At 46.8% G+C, this 17,857-nt stretch overlaps 1 protein-coding gene across 14 annotated transcripts in view; it reads left to right on the top strand.

The window, feature by feature from the left end:
• Positions 1-17,857, top strand: part of LOC105492908 (epidermal growth factor receptor pathway substrate 15 like 1) — a 127,216-nt gene that overhangs the window by 71,176 nt on the left and 38,183 nt on the right. For 13 of the 14 annotated variants that reach the window (XR_011617356.1, XM_011760495.3, XM_011760363.2 and 10 more), the window contains 5 exons: positions 1,115-1,279; positions 8,086-8,209; positions 9,607-9,657; positions 11,100-11,236; positions 17,287-17,347. Coding sequence is in view for 13 of the 14 variants with exons in the window: in XM_011760495.3 (XP_011758797.1) it covers positions 1,115-1,279; positions 8,086-8,209; positions 9,607-9,657; positions 11,100-11,236; positions 17,287-17,347 (538 nt within the window). In the remaining variant the exon portion in view is untranslated. The remainder of the gene's footprint in view (positions 1-1,114; positions 1,280-8,085; positions 8,210-9,606; positions 9,658-11,099; positions 11,237-17,286; positions 17,348-17,857) is intronic. The other variant, XM_011760904.2, reaches the window with a different exon arrangement.

The raw sequence follows: 17,857 nt of genomic DNA, 5'->3' as shown, positions 1-17,857 counted from the left end.
CCCTTGTTACTTAGTGAAGGTCTCTTTTGGGAGGCCGTGGTGCTGGCCTGCCAAGAACTCCCCAGGGCATGTTCCAGAGGGTGTTGGCATTGCCTGGAGGAGTTCACTTTCCTTTCCTGAGCACACAGCATCTTCAGGGAGTAGGCGGGGCGGGGTGGGAACGTTTAATTAATGACTCATTTGGAGAGACCTTGGGGTTCCTTCCAGCCTGGTCCTCACACAAACAAGAGGGACAAAGTCAGAGAGATGACTCCTTTGTCCCTGGGCAAGAGAACAGATGTCCTCTGCAGTCACTGGTGTGTTCAGGAGGCACCACCCTGGAGCATCGCACCATGCAGGACCCCCATTCTCGAAGCTGTCTGGGGTGCCCCCACCCTCCTCCCAGTCCAGGGTGGTGCTGGCTTCTCGTGGCCTGCAGCTTTTGCCTTTCTCTGCTCTCCTGTGGGCAGTAGTTGAAGGCCTCTGTCCTGGCCCTGGGCATCCAGTCTGCAGAGTGGTTGTGACACGGGCCCTCGGCCTGTTTGGGAGTGGCCAGGCACACTTCCTTTCCCAATTGAACCGGTCTCTCTCTGTGCTCTGTTAGCCAGTTTATAGGCCACAGTTGATCATAAACATGGACTGCTCAGAGATTTACTGCCTTTTCTTGTGCTTTATGGTTAATATCTGTAGGATTACTTTCAGTGCTTTCTAACCCTTAGAGTTTGTAGTTGGGTGTCAGGAGCAAAGATATGTTGCTTTGCTCAGTGCAGTGCCTTACACCTGTCATCCCAGTACTTTAGGAGGCAGGAGGATCACTTGAGGCCAGGAGTTCAAGACCAGACTGGGCAACATAGTGAGACCCCATCTCTACAAAAGATACATTTTTTGTAGAGATGGGGCCTCGGTATGTTGCCCAAAAATATAGGTGGTGATGTGCGCCCGTAGTCCCAGCTACTCAGGAGGCTAAGGCAGGAGGAGTTTCTGAGCCCAGGAGCTCAAGGCTACAGTGAGCTATGATCACTCCACTGCACGCCAGTCTGGGCAATAGAGTGAGACCCTGTGTCTTAAAAAAAAAAGTCTTTCCTGACATATTTTCCTGACCCTGTTTAATGCTGATGATGTCTTTGTTGCACAGGCAAGGAGCAAACTTTCCCAGCTGCACGAAAGCCGCCAGGAGGCCCACAGGAGCCTGGAGCAGTATGACCAGGTGCTCGATGGAGCCCATGGCGCCAGCCTGACCGACCTGGCCGACCTGAGCGAAGGCGTCTCCCTGGCAGAGAGGGGCGGTTTTGGAGCCATGGTAAAGGTTGAATAAATGTATTACAGTACGGGGCTCTGGTCCCCGGGCGTGACAGCAGAACATCCCACCCGCCAGATCTGTTCATGGCCAACGTTGGTTCCATCCAAGCGCAGGCGGCTGTCTCTTGGTTTTGCTGCCACTTTGTGCGTTCACACCAAGCCTCGCAGCCTGGCACAGGTGGCCATGCTGAATCCTGGCTTCCAGAACAAAGTCCAAGATAGGCCAGGATCCTTTCAAAACCTGTTTTGAAAGCGCTCCATCTCTGCGGCAGCATTACACTGGGCCAACCACCCAAATTCAGAGGGCTTCTCAAACTTAACCAAAATTGGATCCGTTTCTACTCATTGTGGAAACCCCACATTCTACTGATCGGGGGCAGGGGACATCTGAGGGGTATGTGTCTATGTATATGTGTGTTTCCACAAGGAACACCTTGAAAAGCAAATGTGTTGCTAAAGATGAGGAAATAATGGCAGGCAGCCCTCCCAGGGTGTTCCTGTTTCAACTAAGAATTGGCCTCTCCTGAAATTTTGATTATGTTTAAAAACCTCTGCACTTTACTCCCATCTCATGACCTTAGAGTTGTGATCAGGCCTGGGGCAGGGGACTGTTGGCCCCCTAGATTTTTGAGAGATCTCGAGCCCCTGATACCAAGACAGGTGTGATCTTTTCCTAGGTGGTCACATCCCCCCTGTTCATGCCAGAGTCTGCCCCTGCAGCCTCGAACCTGGGGACATGCGGCTTCCCATTTTGTCTTGGTGCTGTTGCGGGAGCGGATGGGCTGGGCCGCGCGGTCTGGATGTTTCCTTGGTGCTCTGCTGCCTCGAGCAGCTCTCTCCGTGCTGCCACCCTCTCTCCCCGGGCTCCTCCCTGGAGCCCTTCTGCTCCTGGGTCTGTGTTCGTCATGGATTCCTCCTCCTCCCTGGAATAAGAGTGAGCGCTCATGCTCTCTAAACACCACACTTGCCTCTTTATGTTCAATGCTTGACTTGTTCCTCTTCTCAGCAGCCGAGTCCTCAGTCCCAAGGATTTATGGGGAAGCACACGCATCCCCTGGGCTGCTGGGAAGGCCCTGCTGGCGAGCTCATCTGTCTCTTGTGTCTGGCCCACACTGGGTGTACTGCCTCCCTCTTTCCTCCCATACTCTCTTTTCTCGTGGACTCGTAATGAGGTGGCTTCCATAGCCGCCCCCGGGCCCGTCATCTTCAGCTTTATCGTCTAAATTTAAACGATGAGCATTCATCCTTCATGAATTACGAGAAGCCAGAACTCCTCGCTTTGCTCCCTGACTGTTCTTGGCGTGTGTGTTTCCGCCTCACAACCCGGCTCCTACTTTCCCCATCTGGCATTGTCCCCTGGCACTGCTTTTGGCTTGTCCTGCTCAGTCTTCGTTCAGGGAACAGCTTCCTCGTCAACGTCCCTTTTGCAGGTTTTTAGAAACCGGTTTTCTTGGATAAAAGTTGGCAGTGAAGTGGCAGTTTGCAAGAGGCCAGTGATTCCCCCAACTCCAAAGACAGATTTTTACCTTTCTTGTTATTTTTGTTCATCTTTTGGGCAGGGCAAAGGTTACATGAGAGACAATTACTTTGGGAATGTAGATATAAGATATGTTACATGGAAATTTGCAACCAGCGTCCGAAAGAAAAACTGTCTTTATCTTGTTGTACAAATACAGTTTTTAAAGCATTTTTCTGACTTGTTTCTATTTCTTAATAAATACTTGGAAGAGAGATTTTTGTTTACTCCTGAACCCTTCAAGACTGCTTCAGAGCTGAGGGAGAGGTGCCTTAGTTCTCCCTTGTGGGTTGAAGTTGGGGATTTTAAGTCCCTAAGAATAGTGTATCCACAGTGGTACATCTGAAACTTCCTATGTTTGGACAGTTCTACTCAAGTTACTAAATTCCATGTGAAACTCACGCAGTGTGACTTTATCTCAAAAGTCAGGGTTTTTGGTTTGTTTCTTTTTTTTGAGACTGAGTGTCTCTACTCTGTCTCCCAGACTGGAGTGCAGTGGCACGATCTCAGCTCACTGCAACCTCGGCCTCCTGGGTCCAAGTGATTCTCCTGCCTCGGCCTCCCAAGTAGCAGAGACTACAGGCACGTGCCACCACACCCAGCTCATTTTTGTGTTTTTAGTAGAGACGAGGTTTTGCAGTGTTGCCCAGGCTGATCTCAAACTCCCGACCTCAGGCAATCCGCCCGCCTCGGCCTCCCCAAATGCTGGGATTAGAGGCGTGAGCCACGGCACCCCGCCAAAGTCAGGGTTCTTAAAACCATATTTATTTCTTGTCTCTCATCTGATTATGAGAATATTGGCCTCTTGCTCACCATCCAATCAACTTGTAGAGAGAAGCTAATAAGTCATCCCAGACTTAGGTCTTACTGAGGACAGATTAAGAAAGGTTGGATCATCTGTCACATCCAGCCCCAGTGGCATGCTGGAGCCAGTTTTTATTGACTTTCCAGAACCGATTATTAAATAGAAACTGGCCGGGCACAGTGGCTCACACCTGTAATCCCAGTCCTTTGGGAGGCTGAGGTGGGAGGATTGCTTGAGGCCAGGTGTGCCACTGCACTCCAGCCTGGGTGACACAGCGAGACTCAATCTCTTAAAAAAAACCCCAAAAAACAAAAAACAGGAACTTGTGAGCTGGTTGCTTGGAAACTTGAAATCAACCACAGTGAGACTGTTTATACCACAGGAATTGGCAGAAGCTCTAAACCAGGGCTTTTTTCTGAGAGAACTGATTCCCAGCACACCCCTGCTGCCCAGCACTCCTCTAAAGGCAGGAATGTCACAGAAGCTTCTTGAGCCCCCTTTCAGAGTTACCATGTGTATTTCCTAAGAAGGGCACTACTTCACACTGGTTGCTGAACTTGTTCAAGATACTACATCTCTGCGAAGGGCCGTGTCATTCATCCTGGCCTTTGTCTGCTGTACTCGTGTCCCCCAAGTTGGCAGATGGGTCTTTTCTCCTTGGTAGGTGGTCTGCAGGGGGTAGAATTGATGGTATCTTTGTAACAGGGAAATCCCATTTCCCACTCTGATTCTGTGCAATGGAATCAAAACCACCTTTAGGTACCCTGACCTCCTGAATCCTGCTGGGGTCTCAGGCTTCCCCTTAGAAGGGGAAGGAGTGATTGTGGTTTCAGGCCAGTGACTCCTGAGAAAGGGATTGCAGGCCTGACTATCAGTGCAGGGGGCTTGCAACCTGCGTTCCCAGAACCTTAAGTCTCTTTTCTGCCATTGTTAACTGTTATTTGGAAGTCTTCCAAGTGATGACTGAAAACACTGAAAAAAAAGAAAACCTTATAAATAAATGCCAATGAAAAACTAAATAGAGCCAGGCATGGTGGCGAGTGCCCGTAGGCCCAGCTACTTGGGAGGCTGAGGCAGGAGGATCCTTGAGCCTGGGAGTTCTGGGCTGTAGTGTGCTATGCTCATTGGGTGTCTACACTAAGTCATCAGTACAGTACCTTCTGGGAGCAGGGGACCACCAGTCGCCTAAGGAGAGGTAAACCTGCCCTGATCAGAAACGGAGCAGGTCAAAACTCCCATGCTGATTGAATAGCCATTGCCCTCCAGCCTGGGCAGCACAGTGAGATCCTACCTTTAAAAACAAACAAACTAAATAGAAGCTTTCCTTCTGAGGTCAGACTGGCATTCTTAACTCGCTGCTTTATCCAGGTCATGATCCCTCTCTTTCTTCTGGAACAAATACATTCCTCCTTCCATGGAGCAGTGTGAGAGGTGGAGTTTCCACGTGGGCCTCCTGGCCTCCTTAGAGTAGGACTTCTCCATCTTTGTCTGCGTCCGAGAACCCCATCAGATGCTCGCTGGGCGTGTGTGTCTTGTGGTGGTCAGCACCTGACGTCCACTCAGCACTGTCTCCAGCTGCGGTGCTTGTGGACATCTGTACTTAACTTGTCTAAGAACCTGGCTTGGTTTCCCCACCTTGGGAAAACCCTGTGGTCGGAGGCTCCAGCTAATGTTTCCCAGGTAAGAAAAACCATTCCGTGTTCATCAGATGGCAGGGATGTGGGTGCATTCTCCCGAAGCGGGGACTGAGGAAGAAGCACTCACACTAATTCACTCATTCACAGCCTGGACCAGTGGCTCGTCTTAACTCTGTACCTCTCAGAATTGTCCTGCACCCCTAAGTTGGCTGCCCCAGAGTGGTGGCAGCCTTGCCAGGAAACTTTCTTTTGAACCTTTGATGTCATTGCCCCAAACCATTTGTCCCTATTTTCGTGGAAGCCCCAGCTTTTTAATGATTTTGTTTTGGTCGGTTGGAATACTGGACTGGTGTGTGAGCCCCACACAGGGATGCCAGTGTGTGTGCCAAATTCAGTGAGGGTGTTGTGCTGTTTTTTTAATATCACAGTGAAACATTCATGTTTTCACTGAGGGTGTGTCTTTATTAACTAAAACAGAGTCCTTATTTAAACCAACTGCATTGTTCCCGTGTATATGACAAACCCACCCTTTTCAGGCTACTTCCCACTACAAAAATGTGCTCTTCAAAAGTAAATATTTTTTTCTTCTTGTTTAAACGAACCTGTTTGTTTCTAGAAATACACACCTTTAAAAAAAATGCAAAGCGTTGTGTATGCTCTAGTAATTCTAACTGCATGAGTACTTATTTCCTCATAGCACAGAAACAACCAGCATGTTTCTTGGTATGAAAACTCCATTTTCTCAAATACCCACCTGGGTACATACTCACCGAGAAAAGGATGATTGAGGAAGGTCACACCTTTGAAATGAGGCCTGTGCTGCTGTCGTTGAGTGACTCTTTGCAGTTTTCTTGATGGCATTTCCAAATGTATTATTTTTTTCTGACTCAGTGGGTAAAAAAATATTGTTTAAATTTCAGGTAAAATAGACATAAACGGCCGGGCATGGTGACTCACACCTGTAATCCCAGCACTTTGGGAGGCCGAGGCTGGTGGATCACTTGAGGTCAGGAGTTCAATACTGGCCTGCTCAATATGGTGAAACCCCGTCTCTACTAAAAATACAAAAATTAGCTGGGCATGGTGGCGTGCGCCTGTAATCCCAGCTACTCGGGAGGCTGAGGCAGGAGAATCACTTGAACCTGGGAGGTGGAGGTTGCAGTGAGCCAAGATTGTGCCACTGCATTCCAGCCTGGGTGACAAGAGTGAAACTCTGTCTCAAAAAAAAAAAAAAAGACATAAACTTGACCATCTTCACTGTCTTTAAGTGTATAGTTCGGTAGTGTTAGGTGTATTCACATTGTTGTGGAACCCAGCTCTAGAACGTTTTCATCCCCATGAAATACCCACTCCCCATCCCCCTACCCACAGCCCCTGGCAACTACTGTTCTACTTTGTCACTGTGAACGTGATGGCTCTATGGTCCTCATAGAAGAGGAGTCATACCTTGTGCATCGTTTTGTGACTGTTATTTCACTCAGCATCCTGTCCTCAAGGTTCTTCCATGTTGGAGCATGTGTCAGAATTTGCTTCCTTTTGAAGGCTGGATCAGATTCTGTTGTGTGGCTCTTTACAATTTTCTTGATGACATTTCCAAATTCATTATTTTTTTCTGACTCAGAAAAAAATTTTGTTTTTCCATTTCGTTTATCCATTCATTCATCGATGGACATTGAAGTTGCTTCCACTCAATGATTTTTTAATGAACTTTTATTTTAGAATAGTTTTTAGATTTATGAAAAAATTGCGACGATAGGCCAGGTGTGGTGGCTCATGCCTATAATCCCAGCACACTGGGAGGCTGAGGTGGGAGGATCAGCTGAGCTCACGAGTTCAAAACCAGCCCTGGCAACATAGTGAGATACTTCATTTCTACAAGAAATATAAAAATTAGCCAGGCTTGGTGGTGCACGCCTGTAGTCCCGGCTACTCAGGAGACCAATGTGGGAGGATCACTTGAGCCCAAATGGTCAAGGCTGGAGTAAGCCATGAGCATGCAACTGCACTCCAACCTGGACAACAGAGTGAGACCCTGTTTCAGAAAAAGAAAAACTGCAAGATAGTGCATAGTTCCTCTATATCCCACACCTGGTTCCTCCTGTTAGTCGCATCACATACAGTACATTCGTCACGACCAATGAACCAGTATTGAACATTATTATTCACTCCAGTTCATATTTCTTCAGTGATCTTTATTTTTTTAAAGATACAGGGTCTTGCATTGTTGTGGCTGGAGTGCAGTGGCACAATCGTAGCTCACTGTAACCTCCACCTCCTGGGTTCAAGCAATCTCGTGAGTCAGCCTCCCAAGTAGCTGGGACTATGGGTACATGCCACCATACCTGGCCTTTTTTTTTTTTTTTTTTTTTTGAGGCAGAATCTCACTTACTCTGTCACCCAGGCTGGAGTGCAATGGCGCAATCTCAGCTCACTGCAACCTCCGCCTCCTGGGTTCAAGCAGTTCTCCTGCCTCAGCCTCCCAAGTAGCTGCAATTACAGGTGCCTGCCACCACCCCCAGCTAATTTTTTGTATTTTTAGTAAAGACAGGGTTTCACCATGTTGGCCAGGCTGGTCTTGAACTCCTGACCTCAGGTGATCCGCTCGCTTTGGCCTCCCAGAGTGCTGGGATTACAGGCATGAGCCCGCGCCTGGCCACATTTTTAAATTTTTGTTTTTATAGAGATGGGCTTTTGCTATGTTGCCCAGGCCAGTGTCGAACTCCTGGCTGAATCATTCTTTTTAGGGTCATGCTACTCAAAGTGGAAATGTGAGTTAAGTATGGAATTCCGTCCTTTGCTTTAACTCAGAAATAATCAAATCCTTGTCCTGTTTCTTCACAAAATTATAGGATGATCCTTTCAAAAATAAAGCCTTGTTATTTAGCAACAACACGCAAGAGCTGCATCCGGATCCTTTCCAGACAGAAGACCCCTTCAAATCTGACCCATTTAAGGGAGCTGATCCCTTCAAAGGTATCTCACTTGCTACCCACTTTCTCATTGAAATACTGTGTGTTTTCTGTCAAATTTAGAATGGTTGAAGGGCTAGAAAAGTAAGGACATGCCACAGTCTGAAATGGAGGGGGAAAGGAATGCCTTTTTGTTTTGTTTTGTTTTGTTTTGTTTGGAGACGAACTCTTGCTGTCACCCAGGCTGGAGTGCAGTGGCGCAATCTCGGCTCACTGCAACCTCCGCCTCCTGGGTTCAAACAATTCTCCTGCCTCAGCCTCCCGAGTAGCTGGGATTACAGGCGCCCATCACCCCACCCGGCTAATTTTTGTATTTTTAGTAGAGTCAGGGTTTCACCGTGTTGCCGAGGCTGGTCTCGAACTCTTGACCTCAGGTGATCCAGCCACCTCAGCCCCACAAAGTGCTGGGATTACAGGTGTGAGCCACCGCGCCCGGCAGGAATGCCTTTTAAGCTTCTTATCCCACCCTGTTAACCAGAGAGCCAAGGCATCGAGACACAGTGGGAAGCGTTCCAAGCTCACCACAAGACCCACATTTGAAAGCAGCTTGGCCAGTCCCCTTCAACTCTTCAGTACTTCAATTTCCTCACCCCTCAGCAGGTTAATAAATTTGCTCCTTGCTCACCTCACAGGGTTGATAAAATAATCAGAGCTAGTAATGATCATGAAAGTACCTGGCAAACCATGGGTTCCTACATAAACGTAAGGTCTGGATAATTTTAGGAGTCTATCCAGAGCCACACCTGAATCAAGAATAACTAAGAATTCCGGAAACAAGATGTCCTAATTTATCTCCATGTTTCAGAGCAAAACAGTATTTCCAGGAGGAAGGCTCTCTGTACATTTCTGAGAAAAACACTGAGGTGGGGAGAGAACAGTGGAAGTTTGAGCTTCAGCTTGGAGTTGAAGCCTGCCAGGTCTGAGAGGCGAATCCAGCAGCCCCTGACGCCCAGGGGTGCCACCGCCTCATTGCTGCAGGGCTGGTGGTGAAGTGAGGGACAGCCCAGGGTCCTGTGTCCTCTTACCCAGGGAGGTGGCAGGCAGATGGGATAAAGGAAACCCGGCATAGGAAGAGAGGAGTGGATTCTAGCCCGCTCTGTGTCTTCCCCTACTCCAGCCTGTGTGGGACAGCCACCAGTACCTTCCTTCTCCTCTTAAACATTCCAGCCAGAAACAGCTGCCTCCTCCAGGTCCCCCTCTTTGATTTGCCAAGGTTTCGAGGGCAGGTGGATAGAAATAATAATATTTCTATCGAGGGCAAGAGAAGGAAATAACATTCTCTCCCTACGTTGGAGGAGTAGAAGGCAACGAAAGGCCTGGCAGGTGGGTGGCTGTGTTCAAGGGCCCAGCCCGCGTCCTATGCCCTAAAGCTAATAAGCATTTCTCTCCTCTCCCACCCAGGCGACCCGTTCCAGAATGACCCCTTTGCAGAACAGCAGACAACTTCAACAGGTAAAGTTCAGTGTTTCCTGGACCAGTCTTTAGACTGTGTCCAGTCCTGGCTCAGAAGTTTTACGTGGCGGGACTTGTGTCCACACACACCGGGATGGAAGCCATGTAACTGGGAAGGATGGCCGTCCATCCATGTTACACCCATCCTCGGTCCCGTTCCCTTCTGGAGGTGGCTCCCCTCCCTAGGTCCAGTCACTGCCTGCATCCCACCCTGGAGTGTGGTGGGATCACATTGCCTGCTAATTTATTTATTTATTTTATTTTTTGAGACGGAGTCTTGCTCTGCTACCCAGGCTGGAGTGCAGTGGTGTGATCTTGGCTCACTGCAACCCCTGCCTCCTGAGTAGCTAGGACTATGGGCGCCCTCCACCATGCCCAGCTAATTTTTGTATTTTTAGTAGAGACGGGGTTTCACCATGTTGTCCAGGCTCATCTCGAACTCTTGTCCTCAAGTGATCTGCCTGCCTTGGTCTCCCAAAGTGCTGGGATGACAGGCGTGAGCCACCATGCCTGACCAATTTATTTTTTTCAGGTGAAATTTATATAACGTAAAAGTCACTATTTTAAAGCATCCATTTCAGTGGTATTGAGCACACTCACAGTGTTGTGCAGTGATCACCTGCCTTCACCTAGTTCCACAACATTCTCATCCCCCCAAAAGGAGACCCCATCCCCATCAGCAGTCACTCCCTGTTCCCTCCCCCAACCCCTGGCACCCACTAATCTATTTTCTGTCTCTATGGATTTACCTGCATTATTATTATTATTATTATTATTATATCCATCTCCTGCAGGATATATTATTATTTATTTAGAGACAGGGTTTAACTCTGTTGCCCAGGCTGGAGTGCAGTGGTGCAATTATAGCTCACTACAGCCTTGACCTCCTGGGCTCAAGCAGCCTTTCTGCCTCAGCCTCCTTAGTAGCTGGTGCTACAGGCACGTGCCACCACACCTGGCTAACTTTTTATTTTTTTTGTTTTTACAAGCAGGGGTCTCTCTGTGTTGCCCATGCTGGTCTTGAACTCCTGGCCTCAAATGGTCCTCCTATCTCAGTCTCCTAAAGTGATTGGAGGGTTGGGATTACAGACATGAGCCACCATGCCTGGCCAGGATATTACTATTTTTAAAGTCAATTTTATTGAGTGGTATAATGTACACAGAACAAAATTCACCTATTTTATTATGTAACAAGATGAGTTTCAACAAATATGCACAGTTGTGTGAGATTTGAGAACACTTCGGTCATTCCTGAGGCCTGTTTGTTGTCACCCTCCACCCTCTCCCCAGGCTGCCCTGGCCACCACTGCCCTATTTTCCATCACTAGCGTTCTTCCCTTTCTAGAATTCCATGTAAACGGCATCATTCTGTGGTGTGTCCTTTTATGCCTGGGTTCTTTCACTCGGTATAATGTTTACTCACGGGGCATTTTTCCTTCTAGATCCATTTGGAGGGGACCCTTTCAAAGAAAGTGACCCATTCCGTGGCTCTGCCACCGACGACTTCTTCAAGAAACAGACAAAGAATGACCCATTTACCTCGGACCCATTCATGAAAAACCCTTCCTTACCTTCGAAGGTGAGTGGGGTGGGACGTTGCCTGGGAGAGCCGCACGCCTGCTCTATGTGTGTGAGGGTGGCACTTCCCGAAGGCCTCCTTCCCTTCGTGGAGTGTACGTGGTGCCTGCGAGTATGGGCCTTGGTGCCTGTTCTCTGGGAGCTGGTATCCCAGGCTGATTGCATTCCTGCTGAGTGAGGGAGCTGTCTGGCCTAGTCACTGCAGTGACTCGCCTGTGAGCCCCAAGGTTCAGTCAGCTGTCCAGTGGCCCCACATCAGGGCAAGGAGGATGTCACCCACAGTTCTTATTCCTCTATCCCCATCCCCACCCCTCAACTCTAGTCATCTGCCTCCACTGCCCCTTCATCTCCCAAAAAAGACTAAATCAAACAAGCACCACATACTTGCACAGCCCCGGCCACCCCACACGGTCCTTGTAACACACAGCACTGGTGGGGACCTTAGAGTCACCTTGGTGGGTGCCCCTGTCACGGCAGGAGTAAGTGCAGGCGTCTCAGCCCGACTGCCTTGCCTGGTGTTGTCTCCTGAGAGCATCAGCCAACTCTGACCCTCCAGTTTCCAACTCCAGCACACCTGTGCTTCCATCCGCAGGCGTGGCAGACACCGGGCGTTTTGCACATTATGCCTAAGAGATTGGGTTAAATAGCTGTCAACTTGGATTTTAAAACAAAACCAAAAAAAGCAGTCTCTGGTGATGGAGGAGAGGATTTTAATGATGGAGTGAGCTTGCTTCATAGCCTTTTTCTGTTTTCTAGGCTGCAACCCAGGCCCAGGGCCTGCTCAGAGACGAGCACTTATCCCTCCTCCTCAGGGCTCCTGCTGCCCTGGTGCCCACCTCCCTCACTCCCTGTGGACCTTTTGGTCTTTAACACTTGGAGCTCTTTGAAGGCAACGATTCATTTGCAGTGTTTTCTTATTGGCCCCTTTTTAACGTCCTTAAGACCTGTAGCATTCCTGGTATAGGTGATTTGTTTACCAGTTTCATTGACCTTCTCCATACCTTTTCCATAACCAACTTTTGGCTTCATTTTTCTCTACTGCTTGTTTTCTATTTCATTGATTTTCTCTTTTCTATTTCTATTTTTTCCATTTCCTTACTCCTGTTTATTTAGGGTTTACCTTGCTCTTCTAATGTCTTAAGCTCCAACCTTCATTCATTGATTTTAGACTTCATTTTCTAGTACAGGCGGTCCCTGAGTTACGATGGTTCAACTTACAGTTTTTTGATTTTACAGTAGTTTTATTGAGATGCAGTCCCATCATAAGTCAAGGAGTGTCTGGATTTATGTTGGTTCGACTTATGATTTTTTGCTTTATGATGGGTTTATTGGGATATTAAGTACATTTTCGACTTAAGATATTTTCAAATTACAATAGGTTTATCAGGACGTAACCCCATGGTAAGTCAAGGAGCGTCTGTATAAATTTAAAGCAACGTATTTCCCGCAAGCACTACTTTACCTGTATTTCATATATTTGAGTACTTTGTCTCTTCATTGCCATTCAGTTTTGAGATGTTTCCCAGTTTCCCTTGTGAATTCTGTTTACCCATGGATTACTTAAAAGTGTGTTGTTTCATTTCCAGACACTTGGCTTCTTCTCCTAGGTCTATTATAATACTATTATTATTGATTTTTAATTCAATTTGTTATTAGAGAACATTTTCTGTATGTTTTCAATACCTTCACATTTATCAAGGGTTGCTGTTTATGGCCTATGTTGGTGAACAAACCATGTACACTTGAGAAGAATGTGTATCTAGTTGTTGGGTGTAATGTTCTACAAATGGCAGCGAGGTTGAGCTTCCTGATAGTGTTCAGATTATGTGTGTCTTCATTGTTTGTTCCTTTTTTAGTTCTACCAATGGCTGAGAGAGAGGTGTTAAACGTTCTCCTATGATTGTGGAATTGTTCATACTGCACTTTAATTTGATCAAGTTTTGCTTTGTGTATTTTGAAGCTCTGTCAGGTGCATAGATGTTTATGATTGTTGTGTCTTTCTGACACAACAACCTTTTTATCATTATAAAAGGTTCCCATTTGATCTCTGGTGATGTTCTTTGTCTTGAAGTCTGTTTTATCACTTCATTCTCCTCATGTTATTCACTATATGATATATCATTTTTCAACCATTTACTTTCAACTTACCTGGGTCTTTAAAACTGATAGATGTCTTTTGTAACTAGCGTAGTGTTGCGACTTGCTTTTTTTTTTTTTTATCCAGTCAGAAGTGCCTGCCTTGTAAATGGAATGTTTAGTCCATTAACATTTAATGTAATTATTGATATGGTTTAAGTCTACTATTTTATTATTTGCTTGCTTTTTATCCCATGTTTTGTTTCCTGGCTTCTTTTGGATTGTTTGAATGTTTTTTGGAATTCTATCTATTGGCCTTTTATTATTTTAATCATACCTCTTTTAATGATTGTTTAGAGGTTGCTTAGGAAATACCGTGTACAGTTTTAACTTTTCATAGTCTACTTGAGGTTAGTATTGTATTATCTCATGTAAAATGTAGAAAATTGCAACCATTTGTCCACCCACCCTTACAGCCAGCGTGTCTTATGTTATAGCCGTCATGTGAATATCATACATCTAAATACATTAGAAACTCCATAAGACCCTTATAATTTTTGCAGTAATCCATTGTGGTTATTTTAAAGAAAAAGGAAAAAAGTAGCCATTTAGTTTTACCCACATATGTACCGTTTCTGATACTCTTCATTTCTTTCTGAAGAGTGGATTTCCCTCCATTATCATTTTCCTTCAGCCTAAAGAACTTTCTTTAGCGCTTCTTATAGTGCAAATCGACTGTATTGTCCCTTTTTTGTTTTTATTTTTGAAACAGAGTCTAACTCTGTTGCTCAGGCTGAAGTGCAGTGGTGTGATCTTGGCTCACTGCAGCCTCAACCTCCTGGGCTCAAGCAATTCTCCCACCTAAGCCTCCCAAGTTGCTGGGACCACAGGCATGTACCTCCACACCCAGCTAATTTTTTATTTTTTGTAGAGATTGGATCTCTATATGTTGGTCAGGCTGGTCTCAAACTCCTAGGCTCAAGCAATCCTCCTCCCTCAGCCCCTCCAAAGTGCTGGGATCACAGGCTTGAGTCACTGTACCCGGCTGTTACTCTTTTTTTTTTTTTGCAACCTCTGCCTCCCAGGTTCAAGGGATTTCTGGCTAATTTTTGTATTTTTAGTAAGACGGAGTTTCACCATGTTGGCCAGGCTGGTCTTGACCTCCTGAACTCAAGTGATCTGCCCGTGTCATCCTCCCAAAGTGCTGCAATTACAGGCATGAGCCACTGTGCCAGGCCTGTTGTCATTCTTGAAGGACGTTGCATTTGATGTAGGTTGTTGGGCTTTTGTTTGTTCGTTTAGCACTTTTAGCGTGTTTTTCCACTGCCTTCCAGCCTCCATTGTCCTTGATGAGAGGAGTTTTTTTTTTTTTTTTTTTTTTTTTTGAGACAGAGTCTTGCTCTGTTGCCCAGGCTGGAGTGCAGTGACGCAATCTCAGCTCACTGCAAGCTCCACCTCCCGGGTTCACGCCATTCTGCTGCCTCAGCCTCCCAAGTAGCTGGGACTATAGGCGCCCACCACCATGCCTACCTAATTTATTTTATTTTTAGTAGAGACAGGGTTTTACCATGTTAGCCAGGATAGTCTCGATCTCCTGACCTCATGATCCACCCGCCTCAGCCTCCCAAAGTGCTGGGATTACAGGTGTGAGCCATCGCGCCCGGTGGAGAGGAGTATTCTTTCATTGTTATCCTGTATGTAATAGATGGTTTTTCTCTGGCTACTTTCAAGATTCTCTCTTTATCTTTGGTTTTCAGTAGTTTTTGAAGTTTCTGGGTGTAGTTTTCTTGGTGTTTATACTGTTTAGGCTTTGCTCAGCTTCTTCAATCTGTAAATTATGCTTTTCAACAAATTTGGTAAGTTTTCATTGCTGGGTTCAGTGGCTCATTCCTGTAATCCCAGCACTTTGGGAGGCTAAGGCAGGCAGATCACTTGAGGCCAAGTGTTCAAGACCATCCTGACCAATGTGGTGAAACCCCGTCTCTACTAAAAGTACAAAAATTAGCCAGGCGTGGTGGTGCACACTTGTAATCCCAGCTACTTGGGAGGCTGAGTCAGGAGAATCGCTTGAACCCGGGAATCAGAGGTTGCAGTGAGCCGAGATTGCGCCACTGCACTCCAGCCTGGGTGACAGAGCGAGACTCCGTCTCAGAACAACAACAACAAAACAAATTTGGTAAGCTTTCAGCTGTCAGTTCTCCTAATTTGTTTTTTCTGCCCCATTTTCTCTCCCCTCTCTTTCTGGGATTCCAGTTACATGGATGTTAGACCCTTTGTTATTGTCCCACAGGTTCCTGAGGCTCTATTTATTTATCTTTTCATTCTTTTTTCTCCTTTTTCTTCAGATTGAGTAATTTCTACTGTTCTGTTTTCAACTTCACTTACTCTTTCTTTTATTACTGGTTATTTAGCTAACCTAATGGAGTGTTTGTTTGTTTGTTTGAGACAGAGTCTTGCTCTTTCGCCCAGGCTGGAGTGCAGTGGGGTAATCTCAGCTCACTGCAACCTCCACCTCCCAGGTTCAAGCCATTCTCCTGCCTCAGCCTCCTGAGTAGCTGGGATTACAGGCATGCACCACTAAGCCTGGCTTATTTATTTATTTATTTTTGAGACGGAGTTTCACTGTTGTTGCCCAGGCTGGAGTACAATGGTATAATCTCGGCTCACTGCAACCTCTGCCTCCTGGGTTCAAGCAATTCTCTTGCTTCGGCCTCCCAAGTAGCTGGGATTACAGGTGTCCACCACCACACCCGGCTAATTTTTTGTATTTTTAGTAGAAACAGGTTTTACCATGTTGGCCAGGCTGGTCTCGAACTCCTGACCTCAGGTGATCCACTTGCCTTGGCCTCCCAAAGTGCTGGAATTACAGGTGTGAGCTATTGTGCCTCGCCCACGTGGCTAATTTTTGTATTTTTAGTAGAGACGGGGTTTTGCCATGTTGTCCAGGCTGGTCTTGAACTCCTGACCTCGGGTGATCCACTGCCCCCGGCGATGAAGTTTTTATTGTAGATAGACTTTTTCATTTCCGGAACTTTCATTTGTTTCTTTTGTATACTTTCTGTTTCTCTGCTAAGGTCGCCTGTCTTTTCATTCATTTTAAGTGTATTTTCCTTTTCCTCATTTAGCACAGTTATAATCACCGTTTTATGTTGTCCCTGTCTCAGAGTTCCACCATCTGGGTTATTTTGAGATTGGCTATGCTGATTGTCTTTTCTGGTGAGAATTGGTCACATTTTTCCAGTTCTTTGTATGTTTAGAAATGTATCTGATGCATGGTGAGTGTTCTGTGTCCAGACTGTAGTCTGTTTTCTCCAAAGAGCAGGAATGGATTTGTTTCAGCAGGCAGTTAACTTGGTGGCACTCACACTGCAGACACTCTCCAGCAGATGGCAGAAGCTCCAATCCCGGCTCAGTTCTTGTGGCCTCAGCTGCAGGCTGCCTTGAGTCCCCCCAGGCTTGCATGGGCAGGGACCAGCCTGAGACAGGGGGAGAGTGGATCATGAAGTTCAGGGCTTACATCTCTGCCCCTCCATCCTGATTCCCCTCCCTTTTCCCGGGAGTGGTTGTCTCTGGGCTCCATCCTCCGGTGTTCAGATTCTACCAGAATCTTAGGCACCCGCATTGTGCTCTCCTGCTGTAGCTGGTGGAGTGGAAACTCAGCCTCCTGCTGTGTTCTTCTGCCACATTCAAATTCTCCTCCAAAGTCTTCTCCCTGCCTTGTTCACTTCCCAGCCTTCAGGCCACTGCTTTTTGTATTTGTAATTTTGCGGGTATTCTGTCCAGGTCGATAGGTGCTATATGCAGAAGGGTTGATCTGTTGCGATTTTACTCTGCCTGGGTTGAGTTTTAATCATTCCACTTTCCCTCCGGCCTGGCACTGGATGTTGTACTTCAACGTCAGGAAAGTCTGGTTGAATGAATGGGTGATGGAACAAATGAACTGCTTTTTACTCTTTCCTCTCTCCTTTCACTCAGCTCGACCCCTTTGAATCCAGTGATCCCTTTTCATCCTCCAGTGTCTCCTCAAAAGGATCAGGTGAGACCCATGGCTTATTTTCCTTCCTGACTATTCCTCCGGCAGTAGCAGAGCCTCCCCTCCCCGCCCAGTTAACACTTTCACTCCCAAAGCCAGTGTGGCCTCTGTGTTTGTGTCATTAGTCAGTGGCACCCAGATCCTGGCCTGAGCCCATTAGGCCAAAACAAGCATCTGCTGCTGCTCCTCTTCCCAGGCACGGCACGCGCTGGCATCTTTCTGGAAGGGAATTTTCGCAGTAGGAATTCAGTAATAGCACCAGTGATATTAACTACTGTTACTCACTCCTCCTTATAAATCTTTGGTTTGTATCTTTGGGTTTTCTGCCTAAAAGAAATCCAAAATTTGACCCCAGGTACTGGCCTGTGTTGTGGGTTCTGTGTTTGAAGGAACCCCATCTCACAGTGTAGAACTCGCAGATGCACACTCGAGCCTTTACGCAATGGGAGCATCTGTGGACACCCCCTTTCTTTTGGGAACAGGCCCTGCTTGGTCCTGCAGCTTGTGCGGGGC

This window comes from Macaca nemestrina, chromosome 20, assembly GCF_043159975.1.
Source record: "Macaca nemestrina isolate mMacNem1 chromosome 20, mMacNem.hap1, whole genome shotgun sequence".
Lineage (NCBI taxonomy): Eukaryota > Metazoa > Chordata > Mammalia > Primates > Cercopithecidae > Macaca > Macaca nemestrina.
This window is presented reverse-complemented; position numbering and strand designations above follow the sequence as displayed.